Source organism: Rana temporaria, chromosome 5, assembly GCF_905171775.1.
Source record: "Rana temporaria chromosome 5, aRanTem1.1, whole genome shotgun sequence".
Classification (NCBI taxonomy): Eukaryota; Metazoa; Chordata; class Amphibia; order Anura; family Ranidae; genus Rana; species Rana temporaria.
In genome coordinates this window covers 302,575,797-302,596,111 of record NC_053493.1, presented here as the reverse complement: position 1 = coordinate 302,596,111, position 20,315 = coordinate 302,575,797, and the positions used below count along the sequence as shown (strand labels likewise).

The 20,315-nt window shown below is 47.8% G+C and overlaps 1 protein-coding gene across 2 annotated transcripts in view; it reads right to left on the bottom strand.

Moving 5' to 3' along the window:
- Window positions 1–20,315, bottom strand: part of RMC1 (regulator of MON1-CCZ1) — a 61,709-nt gene that overhangs the window by 28,382 nt on the left and 13,012 nt on the right. For both annotated transcript variants that reach the window (XM_040354072.1, XM_040354073.1), the window contains exons 3-6: window positions 12,933–13,017; window positions 12,504–12,560; window positions 3,415–3,501; window positions 3,163–3,303 (exon numbers count right to left, since the gene is read on the bottom strand). In XM_040354072.1, coding sequence (XP_040210006.1) covers window positions 3,163–3,303; window positions 3,415–3,501; window positions 12,504–12,560; window positions 12,933–13,017 — 370 coding nt within the window. The remainder of the gene's footprint in view (window positions 1–3,162; window positions 3,304–3,414; window positions 3,502–12,503; window positions 12,561–12,932; window positions 13,018–20,315) is intronic.

The window sequence follows — 20,315 nt, the reverse complement described above, 5'->3', positions numbered from 1 at the left end:
CGGACCCATATGTCCTGTGGAATGCACACAAAGCTTTTATGAGAGGCATACTAATCCAGATAGGCGCTAGGGAAAAAAAGAAACGAACAATAACATTAACGTCGACACTCGCGGAAATACACACCCTAGAATCTCAGAACAAACTGTCACCGTCTGCGCCCCTCACCAACAAATTGCAAACCCTTAGAGAAAAAGTTAGAGAGCTCCTGACAAGCCAGTTTGATAGACACCTCAGACACCTAAAATTGACACATTATGCCAATGCAAATAGAGCAGGTAAGTACTTAGCAAACAGACTCAAGGCAGCACGTGTCAGGACGAGGATAGGGTACTTAAATCACCCCTCTACTTCGCACAAAATTACCAACCCACAAGAGATAGTCAACCAATTTGCTGAATACTACAGCTCACTATACAACCTACGGGATGACCCCAACACCCTCCAACCGACGGCGGAAAAAATTCACAGCTTCTTACACAAACTCCACCTCCCGTCTTTATCCCGAGAACAATTGAAGGAAGTAAATAAACCAATAACGGCCCAAGAAGTAGAAAAAACCATACACTCCTTACCAAACGGAAAATCCCCTGGCCCTGATGGCTTTTCCAACGAATACTTCAAAATTTTTTGCCAGGTACTCTCGCCCCACATGTCCTCAGTATTCACTAAAGCCACCGAAGTTGCATCTCTCCCACATGAAATGCTGACAGCACACATAGTCACGTTGCCAAAACCGGGTAAAGACCCTAACACACCCTCTAATTTCCGTCCCATATCCCTCCTTAACTCAGACACCAAAATTTATGCAAAACTACTTGCTAGGAGGCTTACGAATATTATACCATCCCTTATAAAACGCGACCAGTTGGGCTTTGTGAAGGGGAGACAGACCTCGGACGCTACCAGGAGAATCATAAATATAATCCATCATGCTGAACGTACTCGAACGCCTTCTCTGCTGCTTTCCATAGACGCAGAGAAGGCGTTCGACAGGGTCCACTGGACTTATATGGAAATGGTGCTGCAGAAATTCGGTTTCCAAGGACCGATGCTTAAGGCTATTTTATCCCTCTATTCCTGCCCGACTGCCCAGGTATACTCTGCTGGTTTCCTGTCCTCACCCTTTAACATCACAAATGGGACCAGACAGGGCTGTCCCCTCTCACCAACCATCTTTAATCTGGTAATCGAACCACTAGCTCAGGCAATCCGCACGAACCCTTCAATCTTGGGCTTTCCATTGGGCCAGGACATGCACACCATCAACCTGTTTGCGGATGACGTAATTCTGCTTCTGACCAACCCGCTAAAGTCCCTGATAGAAGCACACGCCACACTCACGTCCTTTGGAGAAATTTCGTACTATAAGGTTAATTTCACGAAATCACTAATTTTAGACCTAGGAGTGCAACCCCGCGTAAAAAAATACCTACAAGATAAACTGCCCTACACTTGGTGTAAAGGCAGCATCACCTACCTGGGCATACTACTGACTAGCAAAACAGCCGCTCTAGCTAAAGCTAACATGATTCCATTGATGGCCAAATTGGAAGCCCAACTCAGGGATATATCTAAAAAAGAAATTACATGGCTGGGTAAGATTAACGCATACAAGATGCTAATTTTACCGCAAATCCTATATGTGTTCCGCAACCTGCCTATACATATACCTCACCATTACCTGCACTGTCTCACAAAACTCTGTTGGACATATGTCTGGAACGGGAAGAAAGCTAGGTGCTCTAGAAAAAATCTGACTCTGCACAAGAGGGCTGGGGGAGCGGGGTTGGCAGACCTATTCGACTACCTCTGGGCAACACGCCTGGATCAGATTAAACACTGGTTCCAACAAACTGACACCCCTCACTGGGTTGATATAGAGACGCTACTGTCCCCTACCAAGGACCTCGTCCTACTCCTCCTAGGAGATGGATGGGATCCTTGGAACTTAACAGCCTTGACACCCCCACTACGAGCCTCACTGCAAGCATGGAGGTTCTTGCTGGGACAATCCCACGACGACCTACAGACCATAAACTATAAACTTCCCCTGACCATGTTAGAAGCCAAGATCCCAATGCTGGACGTTAAGGACCTAACTGACAAAGGTGTCTCATGTATCACAGATCTATATGATGGCCAAACACCCAAAACTGCGGAACAAATTGTGAGGCAATTTCGCCTCCCAGACACTAAAATTTTCAAGTGCCTCAGGATTACACACTTCCTGAAACATCATACCCACCCGTCCGTGACTGTTCCAAGCAAAATTTGGCATTACCTCTCCACAGTAAATAACAACACCAAGGGCATATCCTTCTTTTATAACTCGTTGCATGACAGAATGAAATTTATTAAAACAACTGCAATGCAAAAATGGGAGGTTGATCTGGGTGTTACATTTTCGGAGTCACAATGGCGGCAAGCCTTCACAGAGGTACATAAGTCCTCCCACTGTGTTAAACACTGGGAACTAATGATTAAAATGGCCAACAGATGGCACTACACTCCCTTCCGTCTGGCCACATACTTCCCGGGACAATCCCCGACCTGCTGGAGGGGGTGTGGGCAAGTAGGGAACCTCTTGCATATGTTCTGGCAATGCCCTAGCATAAGAAGCTTATGGAATAGAGTTTTCCAACTGATATCTTCCCTCACAGGGATTCTAACACACCCTGATCCTGCTATGGCACTATTGCACCTCAAAATGGACACCTTCCCACACATAGTCCGACCAATCGTAACACATATTCTCCTTGAGACACGCCTGCTGGTACTGTGCAACTGGAAATCTGACAAAGCCCTTAATATATCTGAAGTCGTTACTGCAGTCCATAGAAACTATACTTTTGAACGTCTAATAGCTATAAACTCATTAAAATGTAGGGCATTTGACAACTGTTGGTCTATATGGCCTAAACTTGTATGATGTATGTATTTTTAAGCCTACATGTTGTACTACTGCTGAAAATCGTACTGTAATTCCACATCGATTATTGTGTATATCTATTCTCTTGTATCCCCTGTTACTTATGATAAAAAAGAAAAATTTTCAATAAAAACCTATTGATTTAAAAAGAATGAAAATTATCCCAGGGGTCCAAACCCACCAGAGGAGCTTCTGCTTTCGCTAGGGTTCATCTACTGCAGTGCTGCCTTACCTTGAAGTGGAACGGCTGTAGAACATTACATAGGTTGGCAGTAGATAGCAGGATGACACTGCTCTCTGGACAGTACATGTACCAGTTCACAGTAATACTCTGACTCTTCAATAACTTCAAGGTCCGCTTTTCAGCAAGCACCTGCAAACATATAACATTTCATGTTAGAGGACCAGTACACAAACTACAACCTTTCTCCTCCGAATAGACAATAGACGAGTATAGCGGCCATTTGTGTTCCCGATTGGATACCTGATAAAACTCAATTCCTTGGTCGGTTATGAAGACAATCTCTGTGGCACTAGTCCAGCAAAATCCTAAAATCTTTGCATTTTTGGTCTTAAAAAGAAAGAAAACAAAATTTTAATGTGTTAAGGATATATTCGATACAACCATATTATAGAAAAAAAATCAATAAAAAAAAAAGAAGAAAAAAAAAAAACACACTGGCATGAAGTCGGTGCTACCTGTATGCCAACTTCAGATAAACATTAAACATACATGTTGGGTCCCAATGATCTGTAATTCTGTACAGCTAGTTGTCACCTCTGCCACACTACAGTCATGAGGATGAGGTTTCCACTGTTGTAGGACTTTCCTGTAATAAAGGCCATCACTGCTGCTCTCTCTCTTTTCGGAAGGTGACTGGTCTTGTATCCGCCCCTTCCTATAGTTTTCTGCAGGCAGCCTGTAGTGGGTGGGGCCTGCTGGGCCCCTCCCACAGTTCTGCTGTCTGGGCAGGCTATGTACAGCACAGTGATGATGTCACTGCTACATTTACAAAGGTAATGAATGGGTTCGCAAAGGGATTTTTTGTGCCCGAAGTTTAGCTTTAAACTGTCTGGAGACACACACAAGTGACATAGTCCATTGATTTGTGGGAAACAAGGAAATACATTGCTGGCTTTGTAGTGTAACGGGGGCTGAGTGGTTCGTGAGATTTATAAAGTAGAATAGCAGGTTCTTCAGCAAAGGCTTAGATCTATGATCAGGTTTTTATTGCCATTTATTTTGTAGAGATTTTACTTCACCCAAGTAGAACTTTAATAAAAAAAAAAAAAAAGTCTAAAGTTTCATACCTGCCTGTCTGCACTGTACACCAAGATGCACACACACATGAAAATGACCAGAAATCAACGCCAGGAAGCAGACTGGCCAAAGATGATGGACAATGCAGCGCTGGATTGAAGGTGATTAAGCAGGAATCAGCTGAAATTCGAGCAACGTGTGGCTTTCTTGGCACCACCTTTTCGACATACTTCGATCAAAGGAGAAGTTCACCTTTCGTAAAACATGTTACACCCTTTGCAGATGTCAGCTTGTAGTTTTCAATTAACTACCACGGCGCTGTGGTAGTTCATTACGAGCAAGCCCATACACTGACAGATCTGCAGGAGACCTGCATGGCACCAGCAATCGCACATCATTCCTGCAATGTCTGTGCGGTGCGATTTGAGCCATACAGATTTGTATGGCTTGCGTCGCATCCACACCAAAATAGATTTTTCCCCCCTGCACCTGAACCGCATTGCATGGGAGTCGACACTCATGTGATGCGATTCTGGCAATCGCACTGCATTTCGTGATCTGTTTCGGGGTGTAATTAATCTAACATTGACACCTGCAGCAGATCATATAGACACCGTCCAATTGCTACGCAGTGCGATGCGGGGAAACGCAGTGAACAAGGTCTGAATAGAGCAGGGATATGCAATTAGCGGACCTCCAGCTGTTGCAAAACTACAACTCCCATCATGTCTCTGCCTTTGGGTATCATTCTTGTGGCTGTCTTGCTATGCCTCATGAGACTTGTAGTTCTGCAACAGCTGGAGGTCCGCTAATTGCATATCTCGGGAATAGAGTAACCAGCAGGGGAGATTCCAGCACCCATGCTGTTATATTTCTCTCATTCAGTGCACAGGATTTATACAGATAATTTTAAACCATAACACATTGATATTGTGAAAACCAATAGGAATACAGGTAGGTATATATCTCCAAGATTAGGGGTCAATACATCTGGTAAGCAGAAAGCATATCTTTTTCCAGATGATGGAGCACTGAAACGGGGACACAGAATAACAGGCTCTGCGCCTCTATGGTCCTATTTAATATTTCTGTATGGACAATTTCACACCTATGCAACACTTGTAAAAAATATATATATAAAAAGTGTGTGCGTGTATATATATATATATATATAAAATGTGTCATGGACCTTGGAATGCGGAAGTGTTCCTCCTTGAAATCTGTTACACAGTGGGGGGTCTTCTGCTCTGTCTTAAGGCTCCAGACGGCTCCATTGTTCTGTGTCTGGCTATTGTGTACATTGATTGCCCCCCTGGGGCTTCTGTCTCATTACACATAGTAGTCCTTCTATTCAAGCTATTGGACCAATCCCTGCTGACTGATTTTCAAGTCCTCATTTGCATGGCTAAGAGGACCTGAAGGAGAACTACATGTACTTTACAATTGACCAATAGGAAAGCGGTTTTTGGGGGCAGGATGTTCCAAATTCTGTATAAAAGTGTGTTGTGTGCTTCCAATAAAGGTCTTCCTGTTTGAACTTACATAAAGCCTGCCTGGTGCTTTGTTCTAATGGATTCCGAACGGCACAGATCCCGGAGCCTTGGATGACCGAACCATCAGACGTTGCAATCTGCAATCTGATCCAATAGTAGCAGAGGAGTGTCGGGAGAGCGGAACCGAGCGAGCAAGGGTCTCGTTACATTGGTCGGCAGCGGTGGGATTTGCTCTCCAGTTACTGGGACACTCCAAACCACCACAATGAATGACCAGCTATGCAGCATGAGCAATATATATATATATATATATATATATATATATATATATATATATATATATATATATATATAGGGATTTTTAATACAGCTTACCTGTAAAATCCTTTTCTTGGAGTACATCACGGGACACAGAGCAGCATATTCATTACTATGTGGGTTATATGGAGTACCTTCAGGTGATGGACACTGGCAATCTCAAACAGGAAGTGCCCCTCCCTATATAACCCCCTCCCATAGGAGGAGTACCTCAGTTTTGTAGCAAGCAGTATGCCTCCCAAAATGGTCCCCACAAGAGGGGTGGGAGCTCTGTGTCCCGTGATGTACTCCAAGAAAAGGATTTTACAGGTAAGCTGTATTAAAAATCCCTTTTTCTTTCTCGTACATCACGGGACACAGAGCAGCATATTCATTACTATGTGGGATGTCCTAAAGCAATGCTTTACTGAGGGGAGGGAGAAATCTTCCCAAGACACAAGGATTTAATTCAGAGATACTCTCAAATAATAATAAATCCAACTTAGTTGAGAAAATTAAATTTAAACTTAAATTTTAACTCAAGGGTGCCCCCCGATTCTGAGGGTCTTAAATCGCAGCCCGCAGCACTGCCTGCCCAAAGGCTGTATCTGTATTCCTTCTTACATCCACCTGGTAAAATTTTGTAAACGTGTGGACTGAAGACCAGGTTGCCGCCTTGCATACTTGAGCCATAGAGATCTGATGGTGTGCTGCCCAGGAGGCGCCCATGGCCCTGGTAGAATGGGCCTTTACTGACAACGGAGGAGGCAACCTCTTCAAGCCGTAGGCCTGAATAATTAACTGTTTAATCCATCTCGAAATGGTGGATTTTGCAGCTGCCTGCCCCTTCTTGGGCCCATCTGGCAAAATGAATAACACATCTGTTTTCCGCATCTTCTCTGTAGCTTTAAGATAGGCCTTCATGGCCCTGACAATATCCAAGGTATGCAGCAACCCTTCCTTTCTGGAAGTGGGCTTTGGAAAAAAGGATGGTAATACCAAATCCTGGTTCAGGTGAAAACTGGATATAACCTTTGGTAAAAAGGAAGGATGAGGACGGAGAACCACCTTGTCCTTATGCAGAATAAGATATGGCTCCTTACAAGATAAGGCTGCCAACTCTGATACTCTTCTGGCGGAAACTATGGCGACCAGAAATACCAACTTCCTTGTTAGTAAAACCAAAGGAACTTCAGCCAACGGCTCAAAGGGTTGTTTCTGTAGAGTTGACAGAACAAGATTCAAGTCCCACGGACAAAGTGGTGACTTAACCGGAGGATTAATACGCAAGACCCCCTGAATGAAGGTCTTAACCAGCGAGTGGGTGGCCAGCGGCCTCTGAAACCACACTGACAAAGCTGAAATCTGTCCCTTGATTGTGCTTAATGCCAATCCTTTATCCACTCCTAGCTGGAGAAAACTTAATACTCTATCAATGGTATATTTGCGGGAAAGCCATTTCTTGGACTCGCACCAGCCTACATAGGCCCTCCAAACCCTGTAATAAATTACTCTGGAGACTGGCTTTCTAGCCTTAATCAGGGTAGAGATTACTTGTCTAGATAGACCTCTACCCCTAAGAATCAGGGATTCAGCCGCCAGGCCGTCAAATTTAGACGCCGTAATGCAGGGTGGAGGATCGGGCCTTGTGAAAGTAGGTCTGGTCGTAGAGGAAGCGTCCAAGGGTCTCCCACTGACATCTTTAGGATTAGTGAGTACCATGCCCTTCTGGGCCATGCTGGAGCTATCAGAATGACTGGCTTGTGCTCCACCCTGATCCTGCGCAACAGGCGGGGTAGTAACTGGAGCGGAGGGAAGGCATATAGAAGATTGAACTGATGCCAAGGATAAACTAACGCATCGGTCCCGCAGGCCATAGGGTCCCGAGTCCGGGACATGAACCTGTCTAGTTTCTTGTTGAGCCTTGATGCCATGATATCCACGTCCGGCATTCCCCACTTCTGGCAAATTATCTGAAATATTTGCGGATGCAGAGACCATTCCCCTGGCGACAGAGTCTGAAGACTCAAGAAGTCCGCCTGCAGGTTGTCCACCCCGGGAATGAATATTGCCGATATGCAGGGCACATGATTCTCTGCCCATAGGAAAATTAAGCTCACTTCTTTCTGAGCTGCTTGACTCTTGGTTCCCCCTTGGTGATTTATATATGCCACAGCCGTGGCATTGTCTGACTGTATCCTCACCGGGAACCCCTGTAACTTGGAGGTCCAAGCCCTGAGGGCTAGCCGAGCAGCTCTGAGCTCCAAGATATTGATGGGCAATTGACTCTCCTCCTGTGCCCACGTACCTTGGTGAGTGCACCCATCCAAGATCGCTCCCCAGCCCTTCAGGCTGGCATCTGTGGTCACTATCTTCCATGTCACGGGGCTGAAAGATTTTCCCTTCAGTAGATTCTGAGGGTCTAACCACCAACACAGACTCTGCCGGACTCTTGATGAGAGTGGCAACGGAAATTCCAAGGCCTGTGGCCTCTTGCTCCATGCTGACAGAATGGCTGCCTGCAGGACACGAGTGTGACTTTGAGCGTATGGCACCGCTTCGAAGGTGGCCACTAGCTTGCCTAGTAATCGCATGCATAGGCGAATCGTTGGTTCTCTCTTGCTTAGAACCAGATGTATCAATTCTTTGATAGCCTCGACCTTTATTCGAGGCAGGAACACCCTTTGTTGTTCCGTGTCTAATGACATGCCGAGATATTCCAACCTCTTTGTGGGTTGGAAAGCTGATTTTTCTTGGTTTAGGACCCAACCGAACCTCTCTAGGTATCGAACCGTGAGAGCTACTGCTCGCTCCAGGCCAGGAGATGAATGATCTATGATTAGAAGGTCGTCCAGGTATGCTAGGACAATGATCCCCTGGATTCTTAGGTTGGCTAGAATTGGAGCTAGGACCTTGGTGAATACTCGAGGAGCCGTAGCCAACCCGAAAGGGAGTGCCACAAATTGAAAATGACGCCGAGCCACTGTGAAGCGTAGAAACCTTTGATGTGGCTGAAAAATTGGCACATGAAGGTAAGCATCCTTTATGTCTATGGAGGCCAGAAAGTCGTCTTTCTGAAGTGCGGCGGCTGCCGATCGCACGGATTCCATCCGGAACGAGCGTACTTTTAAGTATGCATTTAATCCCTTTAAGTCCAAGATTGGCCTGACATCGCCGTTGGGCTTTGGGATGATGAACAGATTGGAGTAGAACCCTAGCCCCTGTTCCTGGGCTGGTACCTCTACTATCACGCCTTGGTAAAGCAAATGATTTAATGCCGCCATTAAGGCGGCCTTTTTTGTCGGCTCGACTGGCACTCTCGACTCCTGATAATGAGGTGGAGGGATTTTTAGAAATTCTAATTTGTAGCCTGTGGCCACGGAAGACCGGACCCACTTGTCGGGAATGTCGGTCTCCCAAATTTCTGAAAAAAGACGCAGCCTTCCCCCCACCTTCGTGGGTGGGGGCGTCCCTTCATGAGGCAGACTTAGGGGCTGTCTTTGCTGGTTTACGATACCACTGCTTCTTGCCTCCAAAGGCTTGTCCTGGTGGCTTATTGTTAAAGTATGATCTCGCAGGAGGCCGTCGATACTGCCTGGAATTGGCGGGCCCTTGAGCAGGGGGAAGCTGCCGTTTGAACGCAGGTCCCCGGACCTTCTTTTTTACTGGTAGAAGTGTACTTTTGCCACCTGAAATAGTCTGAATGTATTTATCCAGATCTTCTCCGAAGAGTCGTTCTCCATGGAAGGGAAACCCTGCCAGGAGCTTTTTGCATGGGGGCTCAGCCTCCCAGTTCTTTAACCATAAGAGCCTTCTCATATGTACTAAAAATAGTGACAGACGAGACGCTTGCTGGATGGAATCCCTTATAGCATCCACCGCGAAGCACATGGCTCTAGGAATATCAGATAATTCTTCCGCCTGTTGGGCCGGAATAACCTTAAGCATTTGTCTTGTCTGGTCTGTTAGTGCCTGACAAACTCCAATAGCAGCCACCGCTGGCTGTATTACTGCACCCGCCGTAGTAAAGGATGCTTTTAAAAGCGTCTCCAAACGCTTATCAACCGGTTCTTTAAACACCTGTATGTTTTCTACCGGGCAAGTCAAGGACTTATTTACACAGGAGATGGCGGCATCCACCACTGGGAGAGTCCACTTTTTGGCAAATTTTTCTTCCATAGGATAGACGACGGAAAATTTTTTAGGTGGTAAAAAGATTCTGTCTGGTCGTGCCCAATCCTGGAAGATTACTTCCTCTAAAAGAGGATGGACTGGAAAAACAGCGCTACTGCGAGGCGTTTTCAAAGAGCCTAAAGATGATACGGCCAGACCCTGAGGTTCCGGTAAAGGCAAATTAAACGCCAAGTGGACCATGTCTGTCAGAGAATGAACCCAGAAGCTTTCCGCTTGGGAGGCCGAGCAAGGTTCTTCATTAGCCGAACCCTCAACCTCTGAACCAATTTGGTCCCGGTCCAAATGATCCTCCTGCAACTCAAATCCCCCCGGGGAGAGAACCTCAGCATCTGAGGGTCCACACTCAGGCGACGGAGACCTAGTCCGCTTTTTACCCGGTGTAGTTTTGGCTATCATAGCCGCCAATCTTTTCTCTAGCCCCTCCAAGGAGGCGGCTAGCATACTCTCTGTGATAAACACAGGGTTGGGTGGATCTGATGTAGCCTCAGCACCAGATCTCCCTAATGGCTTAACCAAGGTGCCCAATGGTGTAATAACCTGTGGGGAAAGTACCGGCATAGGCCGATCTGAACCGTCAGAATCTGAGGGGGGGCCCCTTTCTTTTGTACCCCCTGATCCTGAACCCTTGGAAGCCATGGTACAATACCGAGGTACCCCTGCTTACAACCCTTGATGGTTGTAGCTAGGAGAAAATAATAGTACGGTTTTAGGGAACGGTATTAACAATTAACGTCCAAAAACCAAAACGGGAAGACCAGTATGTTTCCTATATATTTTTTTTTTTTTTTTTTTTTATGAAAACATGCTATCTTCCCTCCAAAAAATTGCAAGTATCCATCTGCTGTATAAGGAATTTTTTAGGCTAGTAACCACACAGCTAGTTCTGTTCACCAGAACTGCAATACTTCCTTGCGCCACTGGGTGCCCTCAGCCGCACTGCAACCGCTCTGCGTCCTCCTCCTTCAAGCTCAGCAAGCAACTGAGCTACACAGCATAGAGGAAGGGCCGCCCCTTCCTTTTATGAGACCGGATGTCCCGCCCCTCTTTCTCCACAACGGCGCGAATCATCACCCTGCGCCTATATTACAGGGCGCGCGCCCGCGCGCGCGCCCCTGTTGCGGAGGATGGGGCCACGCCGGAAGCGTCTGACATGCTGGAGGAGGACACCGCACGGCACCCAGACAGGTAAGGCCTCAGGTGAGTCACTGACCCCCCAGTCCTGGGAAAGCATAGCTAACACAGCTCCTTTCCCAACCCAGCGCCCAGCAGACAATTTACAATGCAACACATATCTTTAGGAAGATCACACATGGGAGCCCATACACAGACCATCCTGTCTCTTTGATAGACATAGTGGCCCAAAACTGCCAATGCAAGAGCATACTCAGGCACATCCCCCAAAGATCTCCCTAGAGAGCCTGCCGACGAACCAAGTCCCGCAGGCCCCCCCTTTCTTACCTGCTCCATGCCGCAGGACTTTGCATAGCAAGCGGTCCAATCTTCCCCCATCTCCGTGGGTGGCGTACTAGACCTTCAGGCCCTGGGGTCCTAAAAAGGAACCCACTGTCCTGGGCCCATATAGCACCCTGGCAAACAGGTTACCTTAGGTACCGCAGAGGTTCTAAGTCCTGGGCCCAGGGTCCAGCTCTCTAAAAAGAGAAGCATTATGGGCAAAACCCCACGGTTTGGGGCCCGGGTACTGTCCACTTTGGCTCTGAGGCACCTTGGACAGATCCGGTTAGCCTGCCTTGATCCCAAGGATGTAGGAGACAAGCTATTCCATGACCAACACCTAAGACACTGGCGAAAAAACTGAGGTACTCCTCCTATGGGAGGGGGTTATATAGGGAGGGGCACTTCCTGTTTGAGATTGCCAGTGTCCATCACCTGAAGGTACTCCATATAACCCACATAGTAATGAATATGCTGCTCTGTGTCCCGTGATGTACGAGAAAGAAATATATATATATATATATATATATATAGTGTGTGTGTGTGTGTGTATATATTACACACACTATATATATATATATATATATATATATATATATATATATATATATATATATATATATATATATATATATATATATATTGGCTTTCACAATATTCTTTCACAATATTCTAAGATAACATAACAAGGTTTTATTTTAGGTTTATTGCCAACTTGTATTCAGGTATTTTGAAGTGCCGTTTGAATAATTTTATATTCTGATTATTTTGTTTGCAGAGTTAAATTTTTTTTTTTTTTTTTACAAACACAATATTATACAGTCTATATTTACAGCGTATTAACCAGTAAATATTAACACAATACAAAACCCTTACCTTACATTCCTGTGAATATTCTAGCTGAGAATAATCTTGAATTAGGTTGATAAAATCCTAGGAAATAGAAACCAAAACAGAGTGTGTGATGACAGCGATCAAACTATTTAGATAAAAATACGATCTGTTTTATTTATTTTTAATGTTTGTACGACGGCTGGCTTTGTATGATTTCTGGCTATTTTTGTATAATTACTGGGATATGTAAACAGCCCTTGGGTTACAGAACCGCAATGATGTCTGAACTTTACCAATGTACAAAGGAGGGCTGCTTTCAAATGTTCTCCCACATTTATACTTGCAGGGCTGACCCATTATTTTTACGATGATGCAGGATAACATTTGATTTCACACTTTAGGGAAAATAGGCATACAGGAGGACATGAGATTGGCACAGCATTGCCATTCAGAGATCAACATGCGACTCACCACAGTTTTCACAGTCCTTTGCACAGCAAGAATTTTGTTTCCTAATGAAAACTTGATACACTTCACTTCTCCCTTGTCTTCCATTCTAGAAAATAAAAATACAGACATAAATAATTCAACAATCTCACTTGCTGTGCCTTGAAAAAGTATTCATACCCCCTTGAAATTTCCCACAATTTTTTCATGTTACAACCAAAAACGTAAATGGATTTTATGTGATAGACCAACACAAAGTGGCACATAATTGTGAGGTAGAAGGAAAAATTATAAATGGATTTCAATTATTTTTTTTTACAAATAAATGTGTGAAAAGTGTGGCGTGCATTTGTATTTTGCCAAATACTTTGTAGAACCACCTTGTCCCTTTTTTGGGGGACGTCTCTAACAGCTTTGCACTTCTATAGTCACATTTTTGCCTATTTTTCTTTGCAAGACAGCAGGTTGGATGGAGAACGTCTGATAACAGCAATTTTCAAGTCTTGCCACAGATTCTCAATTGGATTTAGGTCTGGACTTCTGGAATTCTAACACATGAAAATGCTTTGATCTAACCATTCCATTGTAGCTCTGGCTATATGTTTAGGGTTGTTGTCCTGCTGGAAGGTGAACCTCCATCCCAGTCTCAAGTCTTTTGCAGATTCTTCTAAGATTGCCCTGTGTTTAGCTCTATGCATATTCCCATCAACTCGGACCAGCTTCCCTGCTGAAGAAAAGCATCCCTACAAGCTTGGTTTACCTACTCCCCATATTGCCTTTATCCATTTTATTCTATTTTGTGATCACTTTTATGTCATTTATGTTTGGTTTTTATTACAATAAACCCCAGATTATTTTTGACCTGCACCATTGGGAGCCCCTGTTTTCTTTTTCCTTGCATGTCCTGCTGGATTAAGTTTTTTGGAGTTCCACCTTCGTTCCTTACTTTGTGGGCATTGGTTCTTTTTATTTATAACACCTGCCGGAAGGAAAAGAGCCATCACGGTTCTCCTGGTCCATTCCTGTCATTTGGATTGCCATCTACCCAGTGAGAGGTTTCCAGCGAATGATTGTCGAGTTCCAGGGTGGTCAAGCTTGTGGCCCTGCAGAATCAGCAGACCAGTCAACTTTTTCGTTTGGGAGCTTTCATGCCTGTACGATCTACTGTCGTTGACGGTTAGATCCACCAGTTCCGGTAAGGGTATTCCATTCATTCCATCTACTTCTTAGAGCGGGAAGGAATTTTGGTTCCATGATGATCTATACAGCATCCATCTCCAGTATATATTGATGGACACGGTTTCACACCATTTATTCACTTCTATGGACTTTTTGTTCAATTTGTTCATTTTGTTTCAGTTGCTCAGTTGATTGAGTTTTTTTACATTACCACTAGCGCTACATTTACACTTACCACTTTACTCAATTTTGTCAGATTGCTGTGTAGCAGCTCACTTTGTTCAGATAAGCGCAGTATATTTTCCTTTTTTATAGTCACAAGAAATGAAGGGTTGATTGATTTTCAGATAGATTTACACACCAGTTTGTGGACTCTATAAGGCTGCCTTCACAGGCAGAGAGAGAGAGGCAGGCAGAGGCAGAGAGAGAGGTATACAAAAACAGGGGTGCAATCAGCGCAAAAATATATAAAATGGTAATAATAATATAAATAGTAAAAATGGTGAAAAAAAGGTAAAAAACCTCCTCCACCAATAATGCAAGCTGGACACTAACAGGATATTCACAAAAATCCAAAACAAGAGGAAGTTGCAATAACGTAACGCGTACGGGGTGGAAGAAGCCTGGAGACACGTCGCTCGCTGCCATCCTTGGAAAAAAAGGATTTTTGTACTCACCGTAAAATCCATTTCTCTGAGTTCATAGACGGACACAGCATCCTTTGACCTTAGGGTTATGCTTCTTCCTACCAGGAGATTTAGGCAGAATTCTACAGCACTTAAGGTGTTAAAAACTTTCCTTCATGCCGCTCCTCCCAGGGGGCGTGGCTCCCCCAGGCATAACCCCCACTCTGCTTTAGCAGCCTCAGTTCGTAACAAGCAGTACAAACAAAGGAGGGGTGGGTGCTGTGTCCGTCTATGAACTCAGAGAAATGGATTTTACGGTGAGTACAAAAATCCTTTTTTCTCTTTCGTTCATAGACGGACACAGCATCCTTTGACCTTAGGGACGTCCCCAAGCAGTGTCAAAAAAATTCGAGGGGTGGGAAAATAACACAGCAAAAACAGGTTACACCCCAAACAAAACCGGAGTTACTCAACGGAGGAACTCCAACCTTAAACTGCCGCCTGTAACACCCTGCGGCCGAAGGAGGCATCAGAAGATGCACTCACATCCACCTTATAAAACTTTGAAAAAGTGTGGAACGACGACCAGGTCGCTGCCTTACACACCTGTAACACAGAGGCTTGGTGTCGGAAGCCCAGGAGGCCCCGATCGCCCTGGTCGAATGCGCCATGACCCGAAAGGGAGGCGCCCGCCCCTTCAGGGCGTAGGCCTGAAGCACAACCTGTCGGATCCACCTGGAAATGGTGGCCGACGAGACTGCCAGGCCCTTACTGGGACCGGACACAGACACGAACAGCGAGTCCGACTTCCGGAACGGAGCTGTCGCCGACAAGTAAACTCGAAGGGCCCGAACCACATCCAGAGAATGTAAAAAGGCCTCCTTCGGGTTCTTCGGCTGAGGACATAATGATGGAACAACAATGTCCTCGTTAATGTGAAAGGCCGAAACGACCATCGGAAGAAAAGAGGGCTGCGGGCGCAGCACCGCCTTATCCTGATGGATGACCAAGTAGGGGGCCTTGCAAGACAAGGCCGCCAGTTCAGACACTCGTCTGATAGAGGTAATAGCTACCAGAAAGACCACCTTCTGCGACAAAGTCAGCAAGGGGATCTCCCGAATGTCCTCAAAGGGGGCACGCTGAAGCGCCGAGAGGACCAAGTTCAAGTCCCAAGAAGGTAGCGGAGGGCGCACCGGGGGGGCCACATGCCGGACCCCCTGCACAAACGTGCGAACCAAAGAATTCGCTGCCAAGGGACGCTGAAAATAAACAGCCAGAGCAGAAATCTGACTCTTGATCGTGCTCAAGGCAAGAGCCTGGTCCACTCCCCGCTGTAGGAACAGCAGGATCCGGGACACCACGTAAGTACGGGGGTGCCACTTCATCTCCTCACACATAGAGATGTATGCTTTCCATGTACGATGGTAAATTTTTCGAGAAGTGGACTTCCGTGCACGCAGCATGGTAGAGATTACCGGGCCCGACAGGCCCCGGTCCTTCAGTACCTGGTTTTCAACAGCCACGCCGTTAAAGCCAGTGACCGTAAAGCAGGATGGAAGATCGGGCCCTGAGACAGGAGATCTTCCCTCAGAGGCAGACGCCAGGGGGCGTCTGCCACCAGACGTACCAGGTCCGCGTACCAAGAGCGACGCGGCCAATCCGGGGAGATCAGGATCGTTGGAATACCTTCGGCTTCCACCCTGCGCAGCAGGCGGGGTAGGAGCCTTAGAGGAGGGAAGGCGTAAATCAGGTGATATTGACCCCAGGGAGCCACTAACGCGTCTGACGCGTCTGCCCACGGGTCCCTTGACCTGGCCACAAACCGTGGTACCTTCCGATTGAGACGGGACGCCAGAAGGTCCACGTCTGGAGTGCCCCATTTTTTGGCACAGGATCTGAAACACCTCCGGGTGGAGAGACCACTCCCCTTGATCCAGAGTCATGCGACTTAGGAAGTCGGCTTGCCAATTCAGAACTCCCGGAATGTATACCGCCGACAGGGCCGGAACGGACCTTTCGGCCCACCGAAGTATGTGAGCGACCTCCGTCGCCGCGGCCGAGCTGCTTGTGCCGCCCTGATGATTGACGTACGCCACGGCCGTGGCGTTGTCGGACTGGATCCTGACAGGACGGCCCTGTAGCTCCAGCGACCACCTGACAAGGCACAGCTTGATTGCTCGGAGCTCCAGGATATTGATCGGCAGGCGGGACTCCTCCCGAGTCCAGCGCCCCTGGGCTGACTGGGTGCCCCAGACGCCCCCCCAGCCGAAGAGGCTGGCATCCGTCATGACCACTGTCCAGCGGCACGGAAGAAAAGACTTCCCGGACCGAAGCACCGGAGACGTCAGCCACCATGCCAGGCCAGATGGCTCAACCGAATCTGGCGATCCAGAGAAGATGGGACCCTGTCCCATCGTGACAGAATCTCCTTCTGTAGTACCCTGGTGTGGATTGGGCATACAGAACCGCCTCGAAGGAGGCCACCATCAGACCCAGAACCCGCATGCAGAAGCGAAGAGATGACCACTTCTGGGTCAACAACTGTCTCACTGCAGATTGCAGGGTCAGCAGGTGTTGCGATGGGAGGAACACTTTTGTCTCCCCCGAATCCAAAACCAGCCCCAGGTGTTCCAGCCTCTGGGACGGAACCAACACTGATTTTCTGAGATTCAGAAACCAGCCGAACTCCTGCAGAGTCCGACACGTGATGGACACGTCCTCCTCTAACTCTGAGCCTGAAGAAGCTCTCAGGAGAAGGTCGTCCAGGTATCCCACGATAGCGATCCCTCGCTGCCGTAGCAAGGCCAGGATCGGGGCGAGCACCTTGGTGAACACCCGTGGTGCCGACGCCAGCCCGAACGGGAGGGCCACGAATTGATAGTGGTCCTCCTCGATCGCAAAGCGCAGATACCTTTGGTGGCTTGTGCAAACGGGAACATGCAGGTATGCGTCCATGATGTCTAAGGACGCCATGAAGTCCCCCTGGTGGAGGGACGCCATGATAGAACGGACCAACTCCATCCTGAATCGCTGCACCTTGACAAAGGAGTTGAGGGCCTTTAGGTCCAGGATAGGGCGAACCCCTCCCTTCTTGGGGACCACGAACAGATTGGAGTAGAACCCCCGAAACCGTTCCAGCGAGGGGACCGGCAAAACCACCCCCCTGTCCAGAAGATCCTGGACAGCCCCGGACAGGGCTAGCCGACGATCCGGAGGAAGCTGGGGGTTGGATGGAAAAAAATCTGTTTGGGGGACAAGAAAGGAACTCTATCTTGTACCCAGAGGCGACCACCTCGCAAACCCAACGGTCGGATAGAAGAGAATTCCACCGATCCACGAAGTCGTGAAGCCGTCCCCCCACCCGAGACCCGGGCGGGGGCAGACCTTCATGCGGAAGCAGGCTTGTCCGCAGGCTTGTTCGGTTTTTTGAACCAGGGGCGCTTACGCCCGGCAGCAAGGGCTTTTGCACCTTGCGGACCTTTTCCAGCCGCGCTGGCGCACGAAAAAACCGCTTAGGGGGTAGTAAAAGTAGGACCTTGCTTGCGGCGAGGTTCCCTACCCTTCCCCGACTGAGGGAGCAAGGTGCTCTTACCTCCAGTGGCATCCTTAATGATGTCATCCAGGGATGCCCCCAAAAGCCGTCCGCCCTTAAAGAGCAAATTTACCAAGGCCTTTTTTGAGGACTGGTCAGCCGACCAGCACTTCAGCCATATAAGGCGGCGCAGAACCACTGCGTAGACAGAAGCCCTGGAAAGCAAAGGAATCTAATCCATATCCGCCTCGCAGAGAAACTTCTGACCCTGAATCAACTGTTCAGCCAGGTCCCTAGAGGACTCGGAAGCACCCTGGACCTCCAGATCCTGCAGCAGGAACTTCGCCCTTTCAGTTAGCGTCTGAGCAACCAGGGCGTCGGCCAGAGCCGGCCTTACCGCCGAACCCACCACCGAGAACAGGGAGCGGGCCACGGCCTCCACTCTCCTATCAGCGGGATCCTTGAAAGCAGGAGCCCCCTCCACAGGCAACATAGTAGCCTTACTCAGTCTGGACACAGGAGGGTCCACCGACGGAGGAGTGACCCACTTTTTTAAAAAAAGTCCTCCTCCAGGGGGTAACGGCAGCAGGAGCTTCGCCCTTTCAGGTAGCAAAGCTTTTAGGAACCGTAAAAAACCTTTTGCGGTGTATCCCATTCCTTATACAACATATTGTCTAAATAAGGAACACAGGGGAATACCTTAGCGGTACGCGGTGGTTTGCGGAATCCAAAAGGGACTGACACCGCTGGTGTCTCCGCCACATCCTCTAAATGAAGAGTCTCACGCACCGCAGTAATAAGAGCTCCAACAAATTCCTTGTCAGCAGACTCCGCAGCAGAGTCATCCTCGCTGTCCATGTGGGTTAAGCCCGCATCCTCTGACATGACAGAACCAGAAGCATCAGATTCTGCGTCAGAGATATCCCCAGAAACAGCCTCCGGGGCGGGCGCTTTTTTACCCCCCCAACCGAGCACTGGCTGCTTCAAACCTGGTGAGAAAAAGACTCCAGGACAGCCGACACCGACTCAACAGATGTGGCAGGGGAAGGGGCGCTAAGGGTTAATTCCGGCATTGTAAGGAATGAGGGGCCTGATTCAGGCTCCATATTGCAGCTGCCGTGTCACCCCCACTGCCAATGGCAGGAAAAAAGTCCCCCACAGGTCACCTCCCGGCCGCTAGAGCACAGTATGGGGCCCCCTGAGACTCACCACCCCCCTGGTACAGCGCGGTCTGTGAAGGCAAGTGTGTGCTGAGGAGAAGCTGCAGCGCTGCGTCTGTCCCCTCAGATGATTCGCGGTCTTTTTTCCCCACCGAAACGGCCACTAGAGGCCGAACTAGTGCTGAAAACGGCGCCGGCCACAAGAAAATGGCCGCCGAATAATACAAGCGCGGCTCCAGCAAAATGGCCGCCGTTGCGCAGTTTTAAAAAGACAGTGTACCCAAAAATGACAGTACACCAAAACAGCACACAGCACACACAAAAATGCCCAGAATGTCCACCACAGTCCCCTGCAGTGACACAGAACAGCCCCAGCCATACCACGAGTGAAAAAATGAGCCCCAGAGAAAAAAAACCCCTGCACAGCCGTCACCCAAAGGGGGAAGGAGGGAGAGGAATAAGGGAGAGAGGAAAGCAGGGAAAAACCCTCAGTCGACCTCCCAAGGGAAAACATTCCAGCCAGACCACTTACCTGAGTAAGGGGCCACTACTTACCTGTCCTGCGACTACCCGGCTGGAGGTATCCCAGACAGAACCAACGTCCGCGAACGGCATGGTTGTCAGCCAGACACACTGTGACAAGGCCATAGAGACCGGTCATATGTGTGCCCTAGAACCGAAGTTCCCCGGCCGCCCCTGGAGCAATGGGGCCTGTCGTGGACGTCCCAAAGCGGAGCTGAGGGCCGGCACACGCTCGAAGGCCGAACCTGGGGGGACTACAAGGGTCGAGGACCCAGCCTGTCACCCAGTCGGCTGTTGATAGAAGAATCGCAGGATTCAAAAATAAAAATAAAATAAAAAAGCGAGGAAAAAACTCGCAAAATGCAAAAAAATTTGCAAGAAAAAACTC